The 14,748-nt window shown below is 49.6% G+C and overlaps 1 protein-coding gene across 9 annotated transcripts in view; it reads left to right on the forward strand.

Annotated features, from left to right (window-relative positions):
- Nucleotides 1–14,748, forward strand: part of SPEG (striated muscle enriched protein kinase) — a 102,383-nt gene that overhangs the window by 62,904 nt on the left and 24,731 nt on the right. For all 9 annotated transcript variants that reach the window (XR_015946107.1, XM_035126758.3, XM_088652898.1 and 6 more), the window contains 11 exons: nucleotides 1,570–1,728; nucleotides 2,563–2,752; nucleotides 4,872–5,101; nucleotides 6,253–6,372; nucleotides 7,349–7,453; nucleotides 8,450–8,656; nucleotides 9,560–9,683; nucleotides 11,344–11,516; nucleotides 11,929–12,041; nucleotides 12,692–12,860; nucleotides 14,432–14,525. Coding sequence is in view for 8 of the 9 variants with exons in the window: in XM_035126758.3 (XP_034982649.3) it covers nucleotides 1,570–1,728; nucleotides 2,563–2,752; nucleotides 4,872–5,101; nucleotides 6,253–6,372; nucleotides 7,349–7,453; nucleotides 8,450–8,656; nucleotides 9,560–9,683; nucleotides 11,344–11,516; nucleotides 11,929–12,041; nucleotides 12,692–12,860; nucleotides 14,432–14,525 (1,684 nt within the window). In the remaining variant the exon portion in view is untranslated. The remainder of the gene's footprint in view (nucleotides 1–1,569; nucleotides 1,729–2,562; nucleotides 2,753–4,871; nucleotides 5,102–6,252; nucleotides 6,373–7,348; nucleotides 7,454–8,449; nucleotides 8,657–9,559; nucleotides 9,684–11,343; nucleotides 11,517–11,928; nucleotides 12,042–12,691; nucleotides 12,861–14,431; nucleotides 14,526–14,748) is intronic.

Here is a 14,748-nt window from a genome sequence, read left to right on the forward strand (position 1 = left end):
TGAGGGCTCCCTGAATCCTTGGGATGTGCTTTCAATGTGCTTTAAAGACACGCTGTGTATGTAGCAGAAGACATCCAAACACTTTTTCCCCTGTCCTCAGCCAATCCCCACCTGCTCACTGTTTTGCTTGTCCAGGGGGCAAAACTGTCTGTTAGCTTCCTCTTTCTTAGTCTTAGGGTTTCCCTTGCAGAATGAAGCAGGGAGGATGGTGGGGGGATTTGCTGACTCTGCCTGTTATTGGCTCTGGCTCCACCGATTGCTGGGCCTCCTTCCCGTCTGCCTCACCAATTCCAATGGAAACGAGCCAACACTGCCCAAAAGTGCTTATCACTGGCAACAAAAATTACAATTTTACCTTTCGGGGTTGTATTTTATTGCCAACAACCTGTTTGCAAATTAAACCCACCTCTGGTGGTGCCCAGTGTCTTAGTAATGATGATGCTACAGTGGCTGTCACTATTAGACAGGCCTGCACAGTAGAAGTGGCAGCCTGATTAGGGCAGCAAATGACTTTTATTTACATTCTCCTCTCCCCTAGTCTCAGACATGCTCAAGTACATCCTCTGACAGCCCTGTCAGATGACAGATTCAGAGCCAATGAACAGATGTTGGAGGGAGTTGCAGAGGAGGGGAGGGAAACTGGCAAACCTGACGCCTACCCATACAAAGGGGCTTAGATTCTGTTACCTTAGTGATTTGAACAGAGGCTGGCAGCTTTTGCAGGAATGTTCAAAGGAGGCTTGTTGCCATTTTCTCCTCTTCCCTACATCCTAGCCTGGATCCTGTGCCTTTAACAGCAACCTGACATACAGAAATTTAGCAGCTGAGGATTTTTGTGGTTTGGAGATAAAGCAGTGTGTGTGTGTGAGAGAGGGGGGGGGGAGAGGGAGAGGGAGGGAGAGGGAGAGGGAGAGGGAGAGACTTTCCCTGTTTCATTTCTGTGCATCAGAAAGTGTGGCATTCAGTGCAGAAGAGCAGAACCATTTAAAAAGTTGGGTAATTCATTCTCCTGCTTATTTGTATGCTGCTTTCCCACAAGATATTAGCCAAAGTGGCTCAAGGTGTTATCAAAAGATGAGCAAGAATTTTCACAAGGAATAGCAAAATAATATTGCATTAATAAGTAAATGAATCATAAAAAATAACCTGCCTCCAAACATTAGGATTTAATGGTTTTGTTGTTAGCCGCCCTGAGCCCGGTCTTGACTGGGAAGGGCTGGGTATAAATATTATTATTATTATTAATCACAAACAGAATTGGAAGCCAGGGTCAACTTTAAATCAGTGTCCAGAAAAGAAGCAGGAGCAATTAGCTTATGAACTCTCCTCTTCCTTAATAACTCCAACCCTATGCCCAAAGAACTTCCTTCCTGCCCCCAACGTTTCCCTTGCTCACAACTTCTCACAACCGTCCCATGCCCAATGGTATAGCAGTCCAGTCACACAATCTGCTGCTAGCAGCTTCCCCTACTGTGCCTTCCATCCATGACACTGAGGCTGCCTTCAGAAGGGAAGTGGAGATTTCTCCAGGGCCCTCCACTGTAGCTGACCCTTCGCTGTGCCTTGCAGATGAGCTGACATGCAGCGCCAAGCTGACGGTCTTGCCCTCGCAGCAGCCACTCTTCACCCGCAAGCTGGAGGCCGTGGCTGTGGTGGAGGGGCGGATGGCACGGTTCGACTGCAAGATCAGCGGCAAACCCACACCAGTTGTCACCTGGACACGCTTCGGTAATAGCCTCCATCTCCCAGTACGGGAGGCTCTGGGTAACGGGGAATTCAAAAATCAGCTTTTGGGGGGTTGGGAGGACAACCGAGTGTGGGATCGGTGCCCATCTATTCATAGTGGCCTTGATGTTGCAGAGAGATCAGGCCGCAGGGTCACGCTGCTCCCCCCTCCCTGTTCCTTTTTGGAAACCATGACAATTGGGGGGGAGGGGCAGGGGCAGACCATCAATAAGCTTCTTGAATTGAAACCAGCACATTATGGTCAAATGTGTCCACCTAAGGACTGGGCACAGAGTCCCTACCTCTCAGTATCTATGGAGTTTGGCTGGGGTTTCACCCATGTACATGCCTCTGTAGCGTTCTCTTCACCGTCTCGTTGGAGTGTCCACAGTTCTCAAGTGCACAGCAGGCCTTTCTGCATACTCTGTTTCCAGCTACGAACTCGGCTGCTGCTCTGGATGACAAAGTTCATCTACAAATTTTTTATTCAGGATCCTGAGCTGTGCTGGATGCAGCCCTCTTCTTCAGGCTGGGAGCCGGTTGCTGGCAAAAGAGCTCTCCCACATTTGCAGCAAGACTAGCATGTGTGGGGCAGTGTGGCCTACCTACCCACCCTGTGTCATAAATTTCAATATAGCTACTCTTCTGGGGTGGGGCGGGGCAAGGCCTCTCTCTCTCTATTTCCGTTCCCTATCGTGGCCCAAGGGATAGAGGGATGCCACCTCCCCGTTCCAGGCCCTAAACCAGTGGAAGGCTTGGTTTCGTTCAGGATAAAACCTGCCTGGGTTCCTCTTGCTTTCGGACTGGGGCTCTCTGACTGCGATGTGTCTGATGCAGGCCAGCCTGTGCAAGAGGGGGAAACCATGCGCTTGCAGCGGGACGGCGGGCTGTACTCGCTGCTCCTCCTGCATGTGAGCTCCGAGGACGAGGGCCAGTACGGAGTGAGCGCCAGCAACAAACATGGCCGAGCTGAGTGCACCGCTGAGCTGTACGTGGAGGAGCCGAGACCAGCAACCAGCTCTCAGATGTGAGTACGAGGAGAAAGGAAGGGCTGAGGATGGGGCCTAGAGCTGGATGCGAGGACATGCTATTAAATCAGGGGCAAGGAACCTTTTTTCAGCTCAAGGACCACATTACCACATGGATAACCTTTCAGGGGGTGAAAGGTTCCATGGATAGTAGGTAACCATTCTACAGTAGGCTTCGTTTCAGCCACAGAAAAGTCAGAGGGTCTTCTCTTTCTTTTCTCTCATCTGCACCCCCAGACACACACCTTTCTCCATCCTCTCTTCAGGCAAGCAAGGGACATTTCCACAGTTCAGGGACATATTCCAGTCAGGGGGGAAAGCACTTGGGGCCTGAGGAGTGGGGTGGTAGTAGTCTGGGGAAGAGACCAAAGGGCCAGGTAGAGAACCTGGGGGGGGCACATTTGGACCCTGGGCCTGAGGTTCCCTACCACTTGTCTTAGGTGATGGGTCACAGTCAGTTGTGGGCATTTTAATATTTCTTACAGCCAATGTTCTGGCACCAGCTATCTTCCTGTGCTAATTTGCTATATGCGAATGTACCCATGGCCTAATTCGGCTTGCGCTGTGCCCTGGCACTGCATCTTTTTTTGCGGGGAGGGCACATTTAAGGCCTGGGCCATTTTTAAACCCTCCTGACCAATGGATAAATGCTGTTTGTTTTCTTTGGCTTTTGACTACACAGTGTGGCTTCTCCCCACCCCCAAGTTCCATATTAATGTTAGGCAATAAACAGCTGTTTGTCTGTGTTATTAACTTCTGTGTTTCAAATGCATTGCCTTACTGACATTTGTATATGAGTGGTGATAGCTGCTCCCCACCCCGGCCTGGCAATCCTAATATGAGGGGGAAACTCCTCAACCTGGGAGTAATTCTGTATTCATGAGAACCAGACCCAGCCTCTGTTCTCACTGACCCAAGCTCACAGGCAGCTCCCTGGAATGCAGGCCCTGTCACAGCCTGGCTCTTTGCCCAAACCAGAGTGGCCCTCAAAAACAGTCACTCTCAGAAGGCTCTTGCCGTCTTCTTGTGAGAATCAGCTTTGCCTGTGGCCTTCCCAGTCTTTCCCAACATACTCCGCTCCTGTTATCCTGTTCCAGGTCTTACAAGCGCACATGCTCTTTCAGAGCACAAATCCTTCGATGCATCAGCGACTATAATTAGCATGCTTAAAACGAGGGACATTAGCCAGACAAAATATAGGCATTTTATATTAAGGCCAATTGAACCGATTACATGTAATATAAAAAAGGACCGGGAGAGTCAATCTGTTGTAGCAGAATAGCAGATATCCCTGGCACTGCATGCAAACAGGCAGTTATCTGGTTATTCCAGGGCAATGAAAAGCATTATCCCTCCCCAGAGCCAAGCTGTTGGGTTGATTGCAAAGACATCTCAACTTTAGTTAAAATTTTGTTCCATTCCTCTTTAAGCGTGGACAAAACCCTGAAGCGATTCAACTGGGTTGGGTTCAGTATATTATTACCCAGTTTATTATCCAATATATTACCCATTTCATACAACCAGCAGATTTTCCTATGGCTATCAAAAACTGCTCCAAGAAAGTATGGAGTTTCCTCCCTTATACACTCACAGTTTTCTGTTTGTGAAGCAGGAGGAAATATATTCGCCAGCTGCTTTTGCCTGGTTGATTTCTCTTGGCATGGTTCCTTATCTGTATAGCCACTATCAAACTCAAGTAGTTAGGGATCCACATTTCCCAGCCACACACTGGATGATATTGATCTGCTATTTTCCCCTGCAATCAATCCATAATCCACATTTGTTTCATACTTCCACAGCTCCTTTGAGATCACTTGATCTTCCTTCTGTAACAATGCACAAGCACTTCCCAATCCTCATTTGCCTGCTGCTTGTTTTCCCTGGGGAATGTTTGCAAGAAACTCCCCTATGGCTTTTCTCCACCATGCCTCCATCCGTGAAACCTGATCATGGCTTGCCTGCGGAGATGGCTTTTCCTGTTCCAATAGGATACCTCTGACTTAACATATCTGTGGCTCTGATGGCCATCCATTGTGAGATGTGGCTGTAGAGTCCCATAAGCAGGGCAGCCCTGCTTCAATTGAGACCTCTCTTTCTTCTCCCTTTTTGGTCTTGCAGCTCCAAGCTGGAGAAGATGCCCTCTATCCCCGAGGAGCCGGAACAAGGGGAGAACGAAGTGGAGCGCTTCACCATGCCTGACTTTCTGCGGCCACTGCATGACCTGGACGTGGTGGAATCCAAGGAGGCTGTGCTCGAGTGCCAAGTGGCTGGGCTGCCCTACCCAGCCATCACCTGGTTCCACAAGGGTCGGCGCATCGAGAGCACTGATGATCGCAGGATGATGCAGTGTAGGCTTCTCCCCTTCCATTTCCCCCATGTGCATAAGGGAGCTGCCTCATGAAACAGGGCCAGATCCAGAGCAGGGAGGCCTTGGACAAGGCAGCCACTTCCTTCCTCCTCCTTGTTTTTGCAGTGATTGTTTATCTCATCTGTGAGTTGCTTTGCACAAGACTTTTTTTTGGGGGGGGGGGGTTGTACTTCTCAGTAAAGAGCTGGAGGATAGGTGGCTATGTGAGCAGCTTCTTTTTTTCTTTCTTGCCACCATTGTTCCCTTGCTCAGCTAACCCCCCCCCCCTCTGAGCCAGAGGAAGGTGGCTGTGGCAAGGAGCAAAGGGGAAGGGGCCTGAGTCTCTTGGCAGTGGGACCTCTGCAGAGCCATAGGTCGTAGCGCAGGCATCCCCAAACTTCGGCCCTCCAGATGTTTTAGACTACAATTCCCATCATCCCTGACCACTGGTCCTGTTAGCTAGGGATCATGGGAGTTGTAGGCCAAAACATCTGGAGGGCCGCAGTTTGGGGATGCCTGTCGTAGCGGATGCCTGACTGTGCCAACCTCTGACACTGGCCTTGATATAGAAGCACCAGCTGGAGCTGGGGGGCAATTTGCTGAGCCCTTCCCAGCGAAAATAAGGCAGGGTTGGGCCAAAACATACTGGTGCTTGAAGTGGAAAATCTGATGACCCCCACCCCACTCTGTTAACAAACTAACATGAGGAGGATCCGCTGGGAAGTTCCCCATCTCAGGCCTCACAGGAGCTGTTCTGTGACTTGCACAGTTTCCCGTGATTTCCAGAGGGGCATATGCAGAAATGTTTCCAGGTTAACTCAGATCTCTTTGTCTCCCATTCTTCTCCTCTTAATGGTGAAAGGTGGCTGGGACCACAGCAGGTGGGTGTCTTTGCCCCTGCATCACACTGGCTCAGGCCCCTCCTGCCTGTGCCCATCCCACCTGTAAGGCAGCATGTCCTTACCCCAGCAGCACCTGTAGGATTCTACCTCCTCCCCCCCCCCACATTGCTACACCTCCCCTCCCCATGTCCCTAATATCATTTCCCTAGGAAACATGTCAGTACCTGTATGCTTTGGCACTCACTGGTTGTTCCTTTGTACAAAGATTGTGATGTGTTCTCTGTTCCCTCCCTTCCACTGTCCATTGCAGACAAGGATGTGCATCGCTTGGTCTTCATCTCTGTCAGTCACGCCCATGCTGGGGTCTATAAAAGTGTCATTGCCAACAAACTGGGCAAGGCCACCTGCTACGCTCACCTCTATGTCACAGGTAAGGATGGGGAAACAGTGGGAGGAGCTCCTGCTCAGCATCAGCACCCCAGGAGGTGCTTTGCCTGAGTCCAGGGATGGCGAACCTTGGGCCTGAGGGCTGACTATGACCCTCTAGACCTCTCCGTCCAGCCCTTGGGACACTTCCCAGGCCACAACCCTCACTTGCTCTGCTCCACACCCTCAAGTGCCTTTGCATGGCTGGAATGTGTCCTTGAACTATAACAATGCCTGTCACTTGCCTGGAGTTTTGAGGGTGGGTTGGTGTAGAAAGTTTCGACTTTTGCATGGCTGGAACTCAGCCTATTTGACAAAGGTAAGAGCCACATCTGTCACTTTTGACTCTGGTCCTGCTCTCCTTCTGCCTCTGGTCATACCCATTGCAGGCATGCAGCCCCACACATCTTCTCAGTGCTAGTGTGGAATGCCCCTCTGTAATATTTTGGATCATTCTCTCCCAGGATGGCAAATGTGAAGTCTAAGGGCCTGATTCCAGTCTTAATTGGTCATGGAGCTATCTTCTGGTGGAGCAACAAAGTCAGCCATAGAGGGCTTCAGATGTCTCTCAGCTCTGTGCTGTTTGAACCTTTAACATGTGAGAGACCACATGATATCATTGAATCCTGGAACTCATTCTAGAAAGAGTGACTTAAGCACCCGCTAATTAAAAACATAGACTAGTACCCAAGCCTCAGAATCCCCTAGGGAGGGGGCAAAGGTGATCCTGATCAGAAAGCAGAGCATACTGTCTGTGTACACACAATATCCCTGCTCCTCATTCTGGGTACTACAGTTTACCCCTCACTTTGTTTTAATTCTCAGCAACCCTTAACAAACTACAGGGCCCAGACTTCTTTGAGGGAAATAACATGCTTCAAATGTGCTTTAAAGGAACAGTGTGTGTATAGCCCCTGTCTCCTCATCTTCCCCTGTGTTCTTGATGGGTCCTCACTCACCTCCATGCTTGTCTTTTACAGATGTGGTGCCCACACCCCCTGATGGCCCGCCAGCCATAGCTGCTGTCACTGGCCGAGCTGTCACACTGAAATGGAACAAGCCCAAGTGGCTGGATTCAGCTATTGGTAAGCAGGGCCAGGAAGGCAAGGGGCAGTGTAGTGGCAGCCAGGTGGAGAAGGAACTGGGCTGTGAAGAAATAGCTGCTTGAGGTGCCAGTTGAGAGAATTTGGTGTCAGATGCAGGAGCTGGTGCCCCAGTCTCTCCTGCTGTAGGGCAAATGCATCTTAGAGGGCAGGCCATTCCACATAACTGGATTCCTCTGCTGGGCAGCCTGGCAGTTGTCACTGGGCAGGTGGGTGCACAATCTGGTGCTGCGATTGCAAGTGAGGCCCCCGCTCTCGCTGACAGCTGCCATTGATGTGTTGTACAGCCCACTCTCTCTGCATGCTGCTGGCAGGCAAAGGGGGCATTACACATTTGCATACACTGACTAGAAAATGCATTCACATTAGTACTGGTGGGTTGTTGTTAGGGGTGTATCTGCTTCTCCCTCTCCCGCTCCCTCTCCCTCTCCCTCTCTCTCTCTCTCTTTCACACACACACACACACACATATATACACAACATCCCACACATACAAAGCTGCGCCTCAGAAAAGCTGCATTTTGCAAATTAAGCCAATCTGCACAATTGCTGTTATTTTGTAAACTTAATGGTATACAAAATATGTGCAGCCCGGTAAAACAGTTTACCACAAATCTTATTCAGCTACCTGAAAATTTCAGGTGGTGTTACTCACTCACTTCCAAGCATATCCTTCTTAGCCCATAAGAACTAGAATCTTATTTTGTTGTTTTACTTCTGTTGTTGCTAACCAAAAGCTGTTATTCATGCGATCCTAAAGGGTGTCAATTAGCTTTAAGGGGGAGAAAGCATCCAGAGGGTGAGTATTCTCCAGTTTTCCCAATAGAATCCTTGTGACTTAGAGACAGGTCCTTGCCTCCCCACTACTGTAGCATTGAGTGGGGGTGGCATACAAGCATAGCACAAAGTCCTAACTCTGGACAAATGATGCATAGCCTCACTAGCTTTCTGCTGGAAGTTCACTTCTTCTGTTCTCAGACCCTGCAGCTGTGACTTACACCATCCAGCAGCAGGTCCTGGGTAGCAGCCACTGGACTGTGATTGCCACGGGGGTGCGTGACACCAGCTACACCGTCCTGGCTCTGAAGAAGGGCATCCGGTACCTGTTCCGTGTACTCACAGCTACAGCCAAGGCTAATAGCAAGCCCTCTCCACCCACTGAGGCTGTGCAGCTCCTTGATCGTGGTAAGGCAGCATCAAAGCAGGGAAAGGGGAAGAAGACAGGTGGGGGTGTAACTAGGAGGAGGGAAATGGAAAAGAAGCTAACACTATGGTAGTCTCCTCACACACACACACCTCAAGCTGGAGTGATGGTGCCTGAGGGCAAATGAGATTTTCCCAGTCTCAGTCTGATGCTCTGATGGTTAAACAAGAAGCATATTTTGATAGAATCAGACAGAAGCAAATAGCCAAAGGCCCATAACAAAACAGAAGGAAAGGTTGCATTTCTAACTTTTTGCTCCTTTCTAGTCTTATAATTAGGCGGCAGGGTTTACTCGGGTCCCAATCCTAAATATAAAGATTCTGATATAAATGCTTTCTCCCTTGGGGAAACTGCTTGCCACCTCCAGCATCTTTGAAGTAGCTCCTCTGTCGAAGTGGAGTTGCTGAATCCTTTGCTTGGCATGTTCTCTATACACATTGAAAGTCCCACGTAAGAACTGCTAGAAGTGGGTTTCGCCCTTGCAGCCAAGACCCCATATTAGAGCACTTTTGACATAATGCTTATTCTGGTCTAGAGGAGATTCGGCTCAGAGCGCAGTGTCTAGGTACAAGGCAGGAATGGCCTTTTGAATGTGAACCCCCAAAGTCAGGATTCCTGTTTGATGTGTCAAAAGAGGACTCTAACCTAGCTAGCTGAGAACTTGGATATCTGTCCATCCCCTACATACTGATGGTCCAGGGTGGGGAACCCTGTGTCCCCTCCAGAAGTTGGCCTCCACTCCCAGCAGTCCCAGCCAGCATTGCCAATGGTGAGGGATTATGGGAGTTGTGGTCTAGTTGTGGAGGACCACAGGTTCCTCATTCCCGATCTAGAACAGCAAACTGACCTCCTTGTGTTGCCTGCTATGGTGGATGTGCTTGCAGGGCCTTACCTAGCGGAGGCCCCCATGATCCTGGACAAGCCGGATATGGTGTATGCGGTGGAGGGGCAGCCGGCCTGCATCACCGTAACCATCAACCACGTAGAGGTTGCTGTCACCTGGAGAAGGTAGGGAAGCTCCCAAGTCACACTTCTATAGAATCCAGCTCACAGACTTCTTGGTAGGCTGTTGAGTCGACTGCACGTGCCACAACGATGTTAAGATCCGGGTTGAGAACAGCTGCCTTGTATCTTTGGGAAAGGGAGGAGGAGGGTCAAAGGGAAAGGAAAAAATAAACGAAGGAGGGACTTTTCTGCGAGGAAGGTATTTGGCTTTTGCTGTGTTTTATTTCATTGTTGTTTATAGCCTGTCCTAGTCTCCGGGCTCACGGTGAGGTAGAATAATTTCACCAGAAGATCTGATGTCGCTCAAGGACTCACAATTTAAAGGCCATTTTGTCCTTAGCTTGGAGGGCAAGCCTGGGTTTGCCATCAAATGTTGCACTCAGCAATGGCAAATCATGAGCCCTTTGGTGAGTCCACCTGTCTGATACAGGTTTTTGCAGTGGAGGCTGGTCCATTAGGAGAATGGGATGCTGCCCCACAATCCCAGATTGCCATCAACCCTAGCCCCCATTTGCATGCCTTTGTAGTTACAAACAGTCCAGGAGATGGTACTGGCTCTCAGCTTCTTCCTCCTTAGTCTTTTTAACAGGAAGGATGGGTACCAAACTGGGATTAGTTAGCTCTGTCTGCCATTGCCTCTGGCACCATCCAGTTTGGGCTCCCTGCTTTCTCCCCTAACAGTACCCTAATGCGTCTCTGCAAATACCTGTGCGTCTCATGTTCCCACTTTAAGATAGATGTATGGCTGAAATATCTTAGGTGGATGCCAAGGATGAAATTGTCACAACTTAAGCAACCTATGGCACTGAGTGGGTTATACAGTGTTTGGCTGAACATTCATTCTCACCATCTTTTAATTTATTGGAATATGCATGAAAAGGAATTATAACATATTTTTTATATTGTATAACTTTAGTTTCAGGTGTGACTCAACAGCTCATGCTGCTAATGTTTATGTTTCAAATTAATCAAAAGAGCTGTGTTGTGAGTCACTCCCATGAAATATGTCGTGCTTCTCATCAGGAGCTCAGTGTTAAGATTCTGAACAGAAGCAAGAGATGTGCTCTTAATTGCTGAGGAACCTGGATTTGGTATGTAGCCACAGAGGCAGTTGGCGAGGCAAGGTGACAAGGAACTGCTAGTTGCGAAAGGGGTGCAACAGAGGAGGCTCCCTTATGCCAAGTCAGACTGACAATCCATCTGGTTCTGTGTTGTGTATACTGCCTGGTTGTGGATCTCTGGCAGGGAACATTCCCAGCCCTACCTGGAGACACCAGGGAATGAACCTGGGACCTTCTGCATGCCAAGCAGATGCTGTACCACGGAACTATGTCTCTTCTCCAAAGTAGTGGGATTTATAAGGTGGTCTTCTACTAACTCCCATTGTGCAAGTGGAAATCCTTGAGCTGTTACTGGAATACCACCCTATGGGTCCCACCACTTTGGGGAAGAGACATAGTTCAGTGGTAGAACACCTGTTTGGCATGCAGAAGATGCCAGACTGGGGGAACCTCTAGAACAGATTAAGGGTGTGTGTGCAGGGGGTAAGTCCTTTTGTACTAACTGTAATCCTTGTGCTGCTGGCAGGAGCCTGACTTAGTGCTGTGTTGAATACAACCCTGAGCCTCCCATCCCATGCTTGTCTTCTGCCTTGTCCCTCCAGGTCCGGCGTGGTGCTGAAGGACAGCGATGCCAGCTGGGAGATGAGCATGCCCGATGATGACCAGCACGCCTTGCGATTCTTCCGGGTGGGCAGGGGGGATGTGGGTGTAATGACCTGCGAGGTGAGCAACCAGCATGGATATGACCACTGCTTCATCAACATGGAGTTGGCAGGTATGGGATGCCCAGAACCCCTGACATGCTCCAACTTCATCCCCAGTTTTGGCTTTCGGCAGTGTCTCTGCTGATGACTATGCCCCTCTTCCTTATATATAGAGCCACAGCTTCGCCTATTCGGATAGAACTTGTATTTCAGCTCTTCCCAGAATCTGGAAGCAGACTTAGGGCTCACCCAAGCCACAGCCAGGTATCACAAGGGGCAGCAGTCTGTTCTTAGTCCTAGGCTTTCACATAAGCTGGATGTCACAAGGCCAGAGGAGAAGGTCTTCCCCAAAGGCAGGGAGGGAGCAAGATAGGAGGCAGCTTCTTTAGTGAACTAAGCTGGGAAATTTATTTATTTTGGGGTCACGTAGGGAGGGGAGGGGATCTTCCCTTGCTTCAACAGATTGTGTGTTTCTGTCCCCAGAGGCACCCCGCTTTGAATCGATCATGGAAGACATTGACATTGGGGTGGGCGAGACGCCACAGTTTTCTGTGGTGGTGGAAGGCAAACCCCTCCCAGACATCATGTGGTACAAGGTGAGTGTGGGTCTTGGTCTTGGGGAGGCTGACTGTGACTGAAGGATGTTCCTAAGCTTCAGTCTATGTGTCTACTGTGCCCACCCTGTCAGTGGCTCTCAGTTTTAACTCCCAGGGCCCATGATATCTCAGCCATGGCCTTCTCCTCAGTGGAGCAGATTCCCATCAATCCTAACCAACTCAAGGGCTTTTTGACCCGACATGAGATGGTCAGGAGTCTCTGAGTGGCTAGGTGCTTGGAAGCGGGGCGTGTTCCTTCTGTCCTTTCATGTGAATAGCCAAGGCCCAATGGTGTGGAGTTAAGGCCTGCCTAATATTCTCTTTCCCTGCATCTTGAATAATACAACTAAGCAGAGACACTTGGGTTTGTTCAGAAAGAGAATCAGTTGAGGAAAGGGTCTTGGACAGGGAGTCTCAAAGAGAAGCTCGATCCTCTTACAGTTTCTACAGTTTCCTGAAGAAAACTGGGCCTGTAACAGCACAGTAAGAGAAAACCATAAATGAGATTTCCTCAACCTGTGCTTAGGGATGATGGGAGTTGTAGTCCAAGAACATCTGGAGGGCAACAGGTTGGGGAAGCCTGCCATATGAAATGGTTCCGCCTACCTGATGTTTGCAAGTGGCTTGTCTCAATGAAACATCCCCAATAGGATGAGGTGCTCCTGACGGAAAGCAACCACCTGAGCTTTGTGTACGAGGAGAGCGAATGCTCGCTAGTTGTGCTGAACACCACAGAGCAGGACAGTGGGGTCTACACGTGCATTGCCCGCAACCTGGCTGGAGAAGTGTCTTGCAAGGCCGAGCTGGTCGTCCATGCAGGTACGTGATATCGTGCTAGTCATAAGAACTGCTGGGCTTTAGTTGGGTACCAGGACTGCAAAATCAGTGTTGACTGTGGGTCTCCTACTGGACCATGGTGGGTGTCAAGGCAAAGCTAGAATTGCAGCTGGCAATGCTCAATTCTAGAGATGGCACGTGTGCTGTCCAACCCAGCTGCCCATCTCTGAGGTCAGTTGGTGGAACTGAAGGCTTTAGTACAACAGGCAGAAGATTCCATTGACTTGACTAGGCAAGGACAGAAGGCTAGGCTCCTCTCATACTGAGAGTGGTCCTCACCAAACCAGAGACTGGCTGCCCATCACAGGAGCTATATTGACCATCTCTGCTCTGTTCCAGCCTAATAACCCTACATGGAACATTGGTAACTGGTTTATACAACCAGACCAGTTTATAAAATCCAGCACAGTATTGTCTACAGAGTTCTGAGCAGGTGTCTTCCCCTGACCTATCTGGAGATGGCAGGAACTGAACCTTGGACCTTTTGCATGCAGAGCACACACTCTACTGCTGAGCTACAGCGCCCAGTTGGCCACTGTGAGAACCTACCCCAGATGGTCCTTTAGCCCGATGAAGCAGAAGCCTTGTCATGTTCTTACGTTCTCAAATGTGCATTTGGAAACACACCGCAGAGTGTGAATCAGGATGCTCATCCCTTCCCCAATGATGTTTAAGCCAGGGATTCACTCATTCAGGTGTGCCCGTGGATTTGTGGTTGAAGATGGGGAATGGCGCAACCATTGCATTAAATAGTGGTATTGATTTTTAATTGTATTTGTACTGCTTCTTTTATTTTTCATCTTGTATTTTATTGTATTATAGTTTGAATTCTATGGAATAACAATATATAAGAAAGAAAGACATCATAATTGCCACATGAGGCAGAAAAATTATTAAGTGGTCCAACAAGACCAGGGTTCGGCAAAGTTTTTGTGGCTTGGGCCGGTTCACGGTCCCGCAGACGCCGCAGTGGGCTGGAGTGCGCACACACTCGCAAATGCGCAAACGCTATTTCTGGCACTCCTTCTGGCACGGAGGAGGTGTGTGCAGCTTCCCATTGGCTGCAGGAGCTTCCTGCAGCCAATGGGAAGCTGGCCAGCGTTGCGGAAGGCGGTCCCCACTCTGCTCTGCGCCGGTTTAGCTGACTGAGCAGGCGGCAGGGGTCCATGGGCCGGTTAAACAACCCCCCATGGGCTGCTTGTGGCCCATGGTTGCCGACCCCTGAACAAGAGCCTCTGAAATTTTCAAGTGGTCTATGGGGAAAAGATTTGGGAACTACTAATTTAAACCCAAGTCCATAAGGGAGTCCCTCATAATGGACTTATTACTAAAGATTTGCACAACCCATAAAGATTTGCACAACCCTTATTCCTCTCATGATATTGTACCAGTGTGGGCCAATGGGATAAGAGTCAGCTCTACATGAGGATGATGAAGCTTCCCAGGTGAATCTCAAAGGGGGACAGAAGGAGTCATGGTCTTGTGCTGCTTATGCTCCCGCCCCCCAAATACCCCTGTTCTATCACTGCTGCTCCCACTGTTGCTCTCTCTAGCTGCGCCAGATGCTGACGCCGCACGGGCAGAAGAAGCCGCACACACCGCTCGTCGCCTGGCCGAATATTACGATGTCCATGAGGAGATTGGCAGGTGAGGGAGTCCTAAGTTAGAGAAGAGGAGGAAGATAAGGCAGGTTGTACTGGGCCTTCCTCTTGGTGTGAGGTGGCTCAGGCTTGAAGGCTCCTCAAAAAGGAATGGGAAACCTGTGACCATGGAGATGTTGTTGGGCTCCATCAGTCCCAGCCAGCATGGTCAGCAGTGATGGAAACTGTAGTCAAACAACTGCAGGGCCACAGGTCAGTCACCCTGACAT

This window comes from Zootoca vivipara, chromosome 1 (assembly GCF_965207765.1).
Source record: "Zootoca vivipara chromosome 1, rZooViv2.hap1.1, whole genome shotgun sequence".
NCBI classification, from domain to species: Eukaryota; Metazoa; Chordata; class Lepidosauria; order Squamata; family Lacertidae; genus Zootoca; species Zootoca vivipara.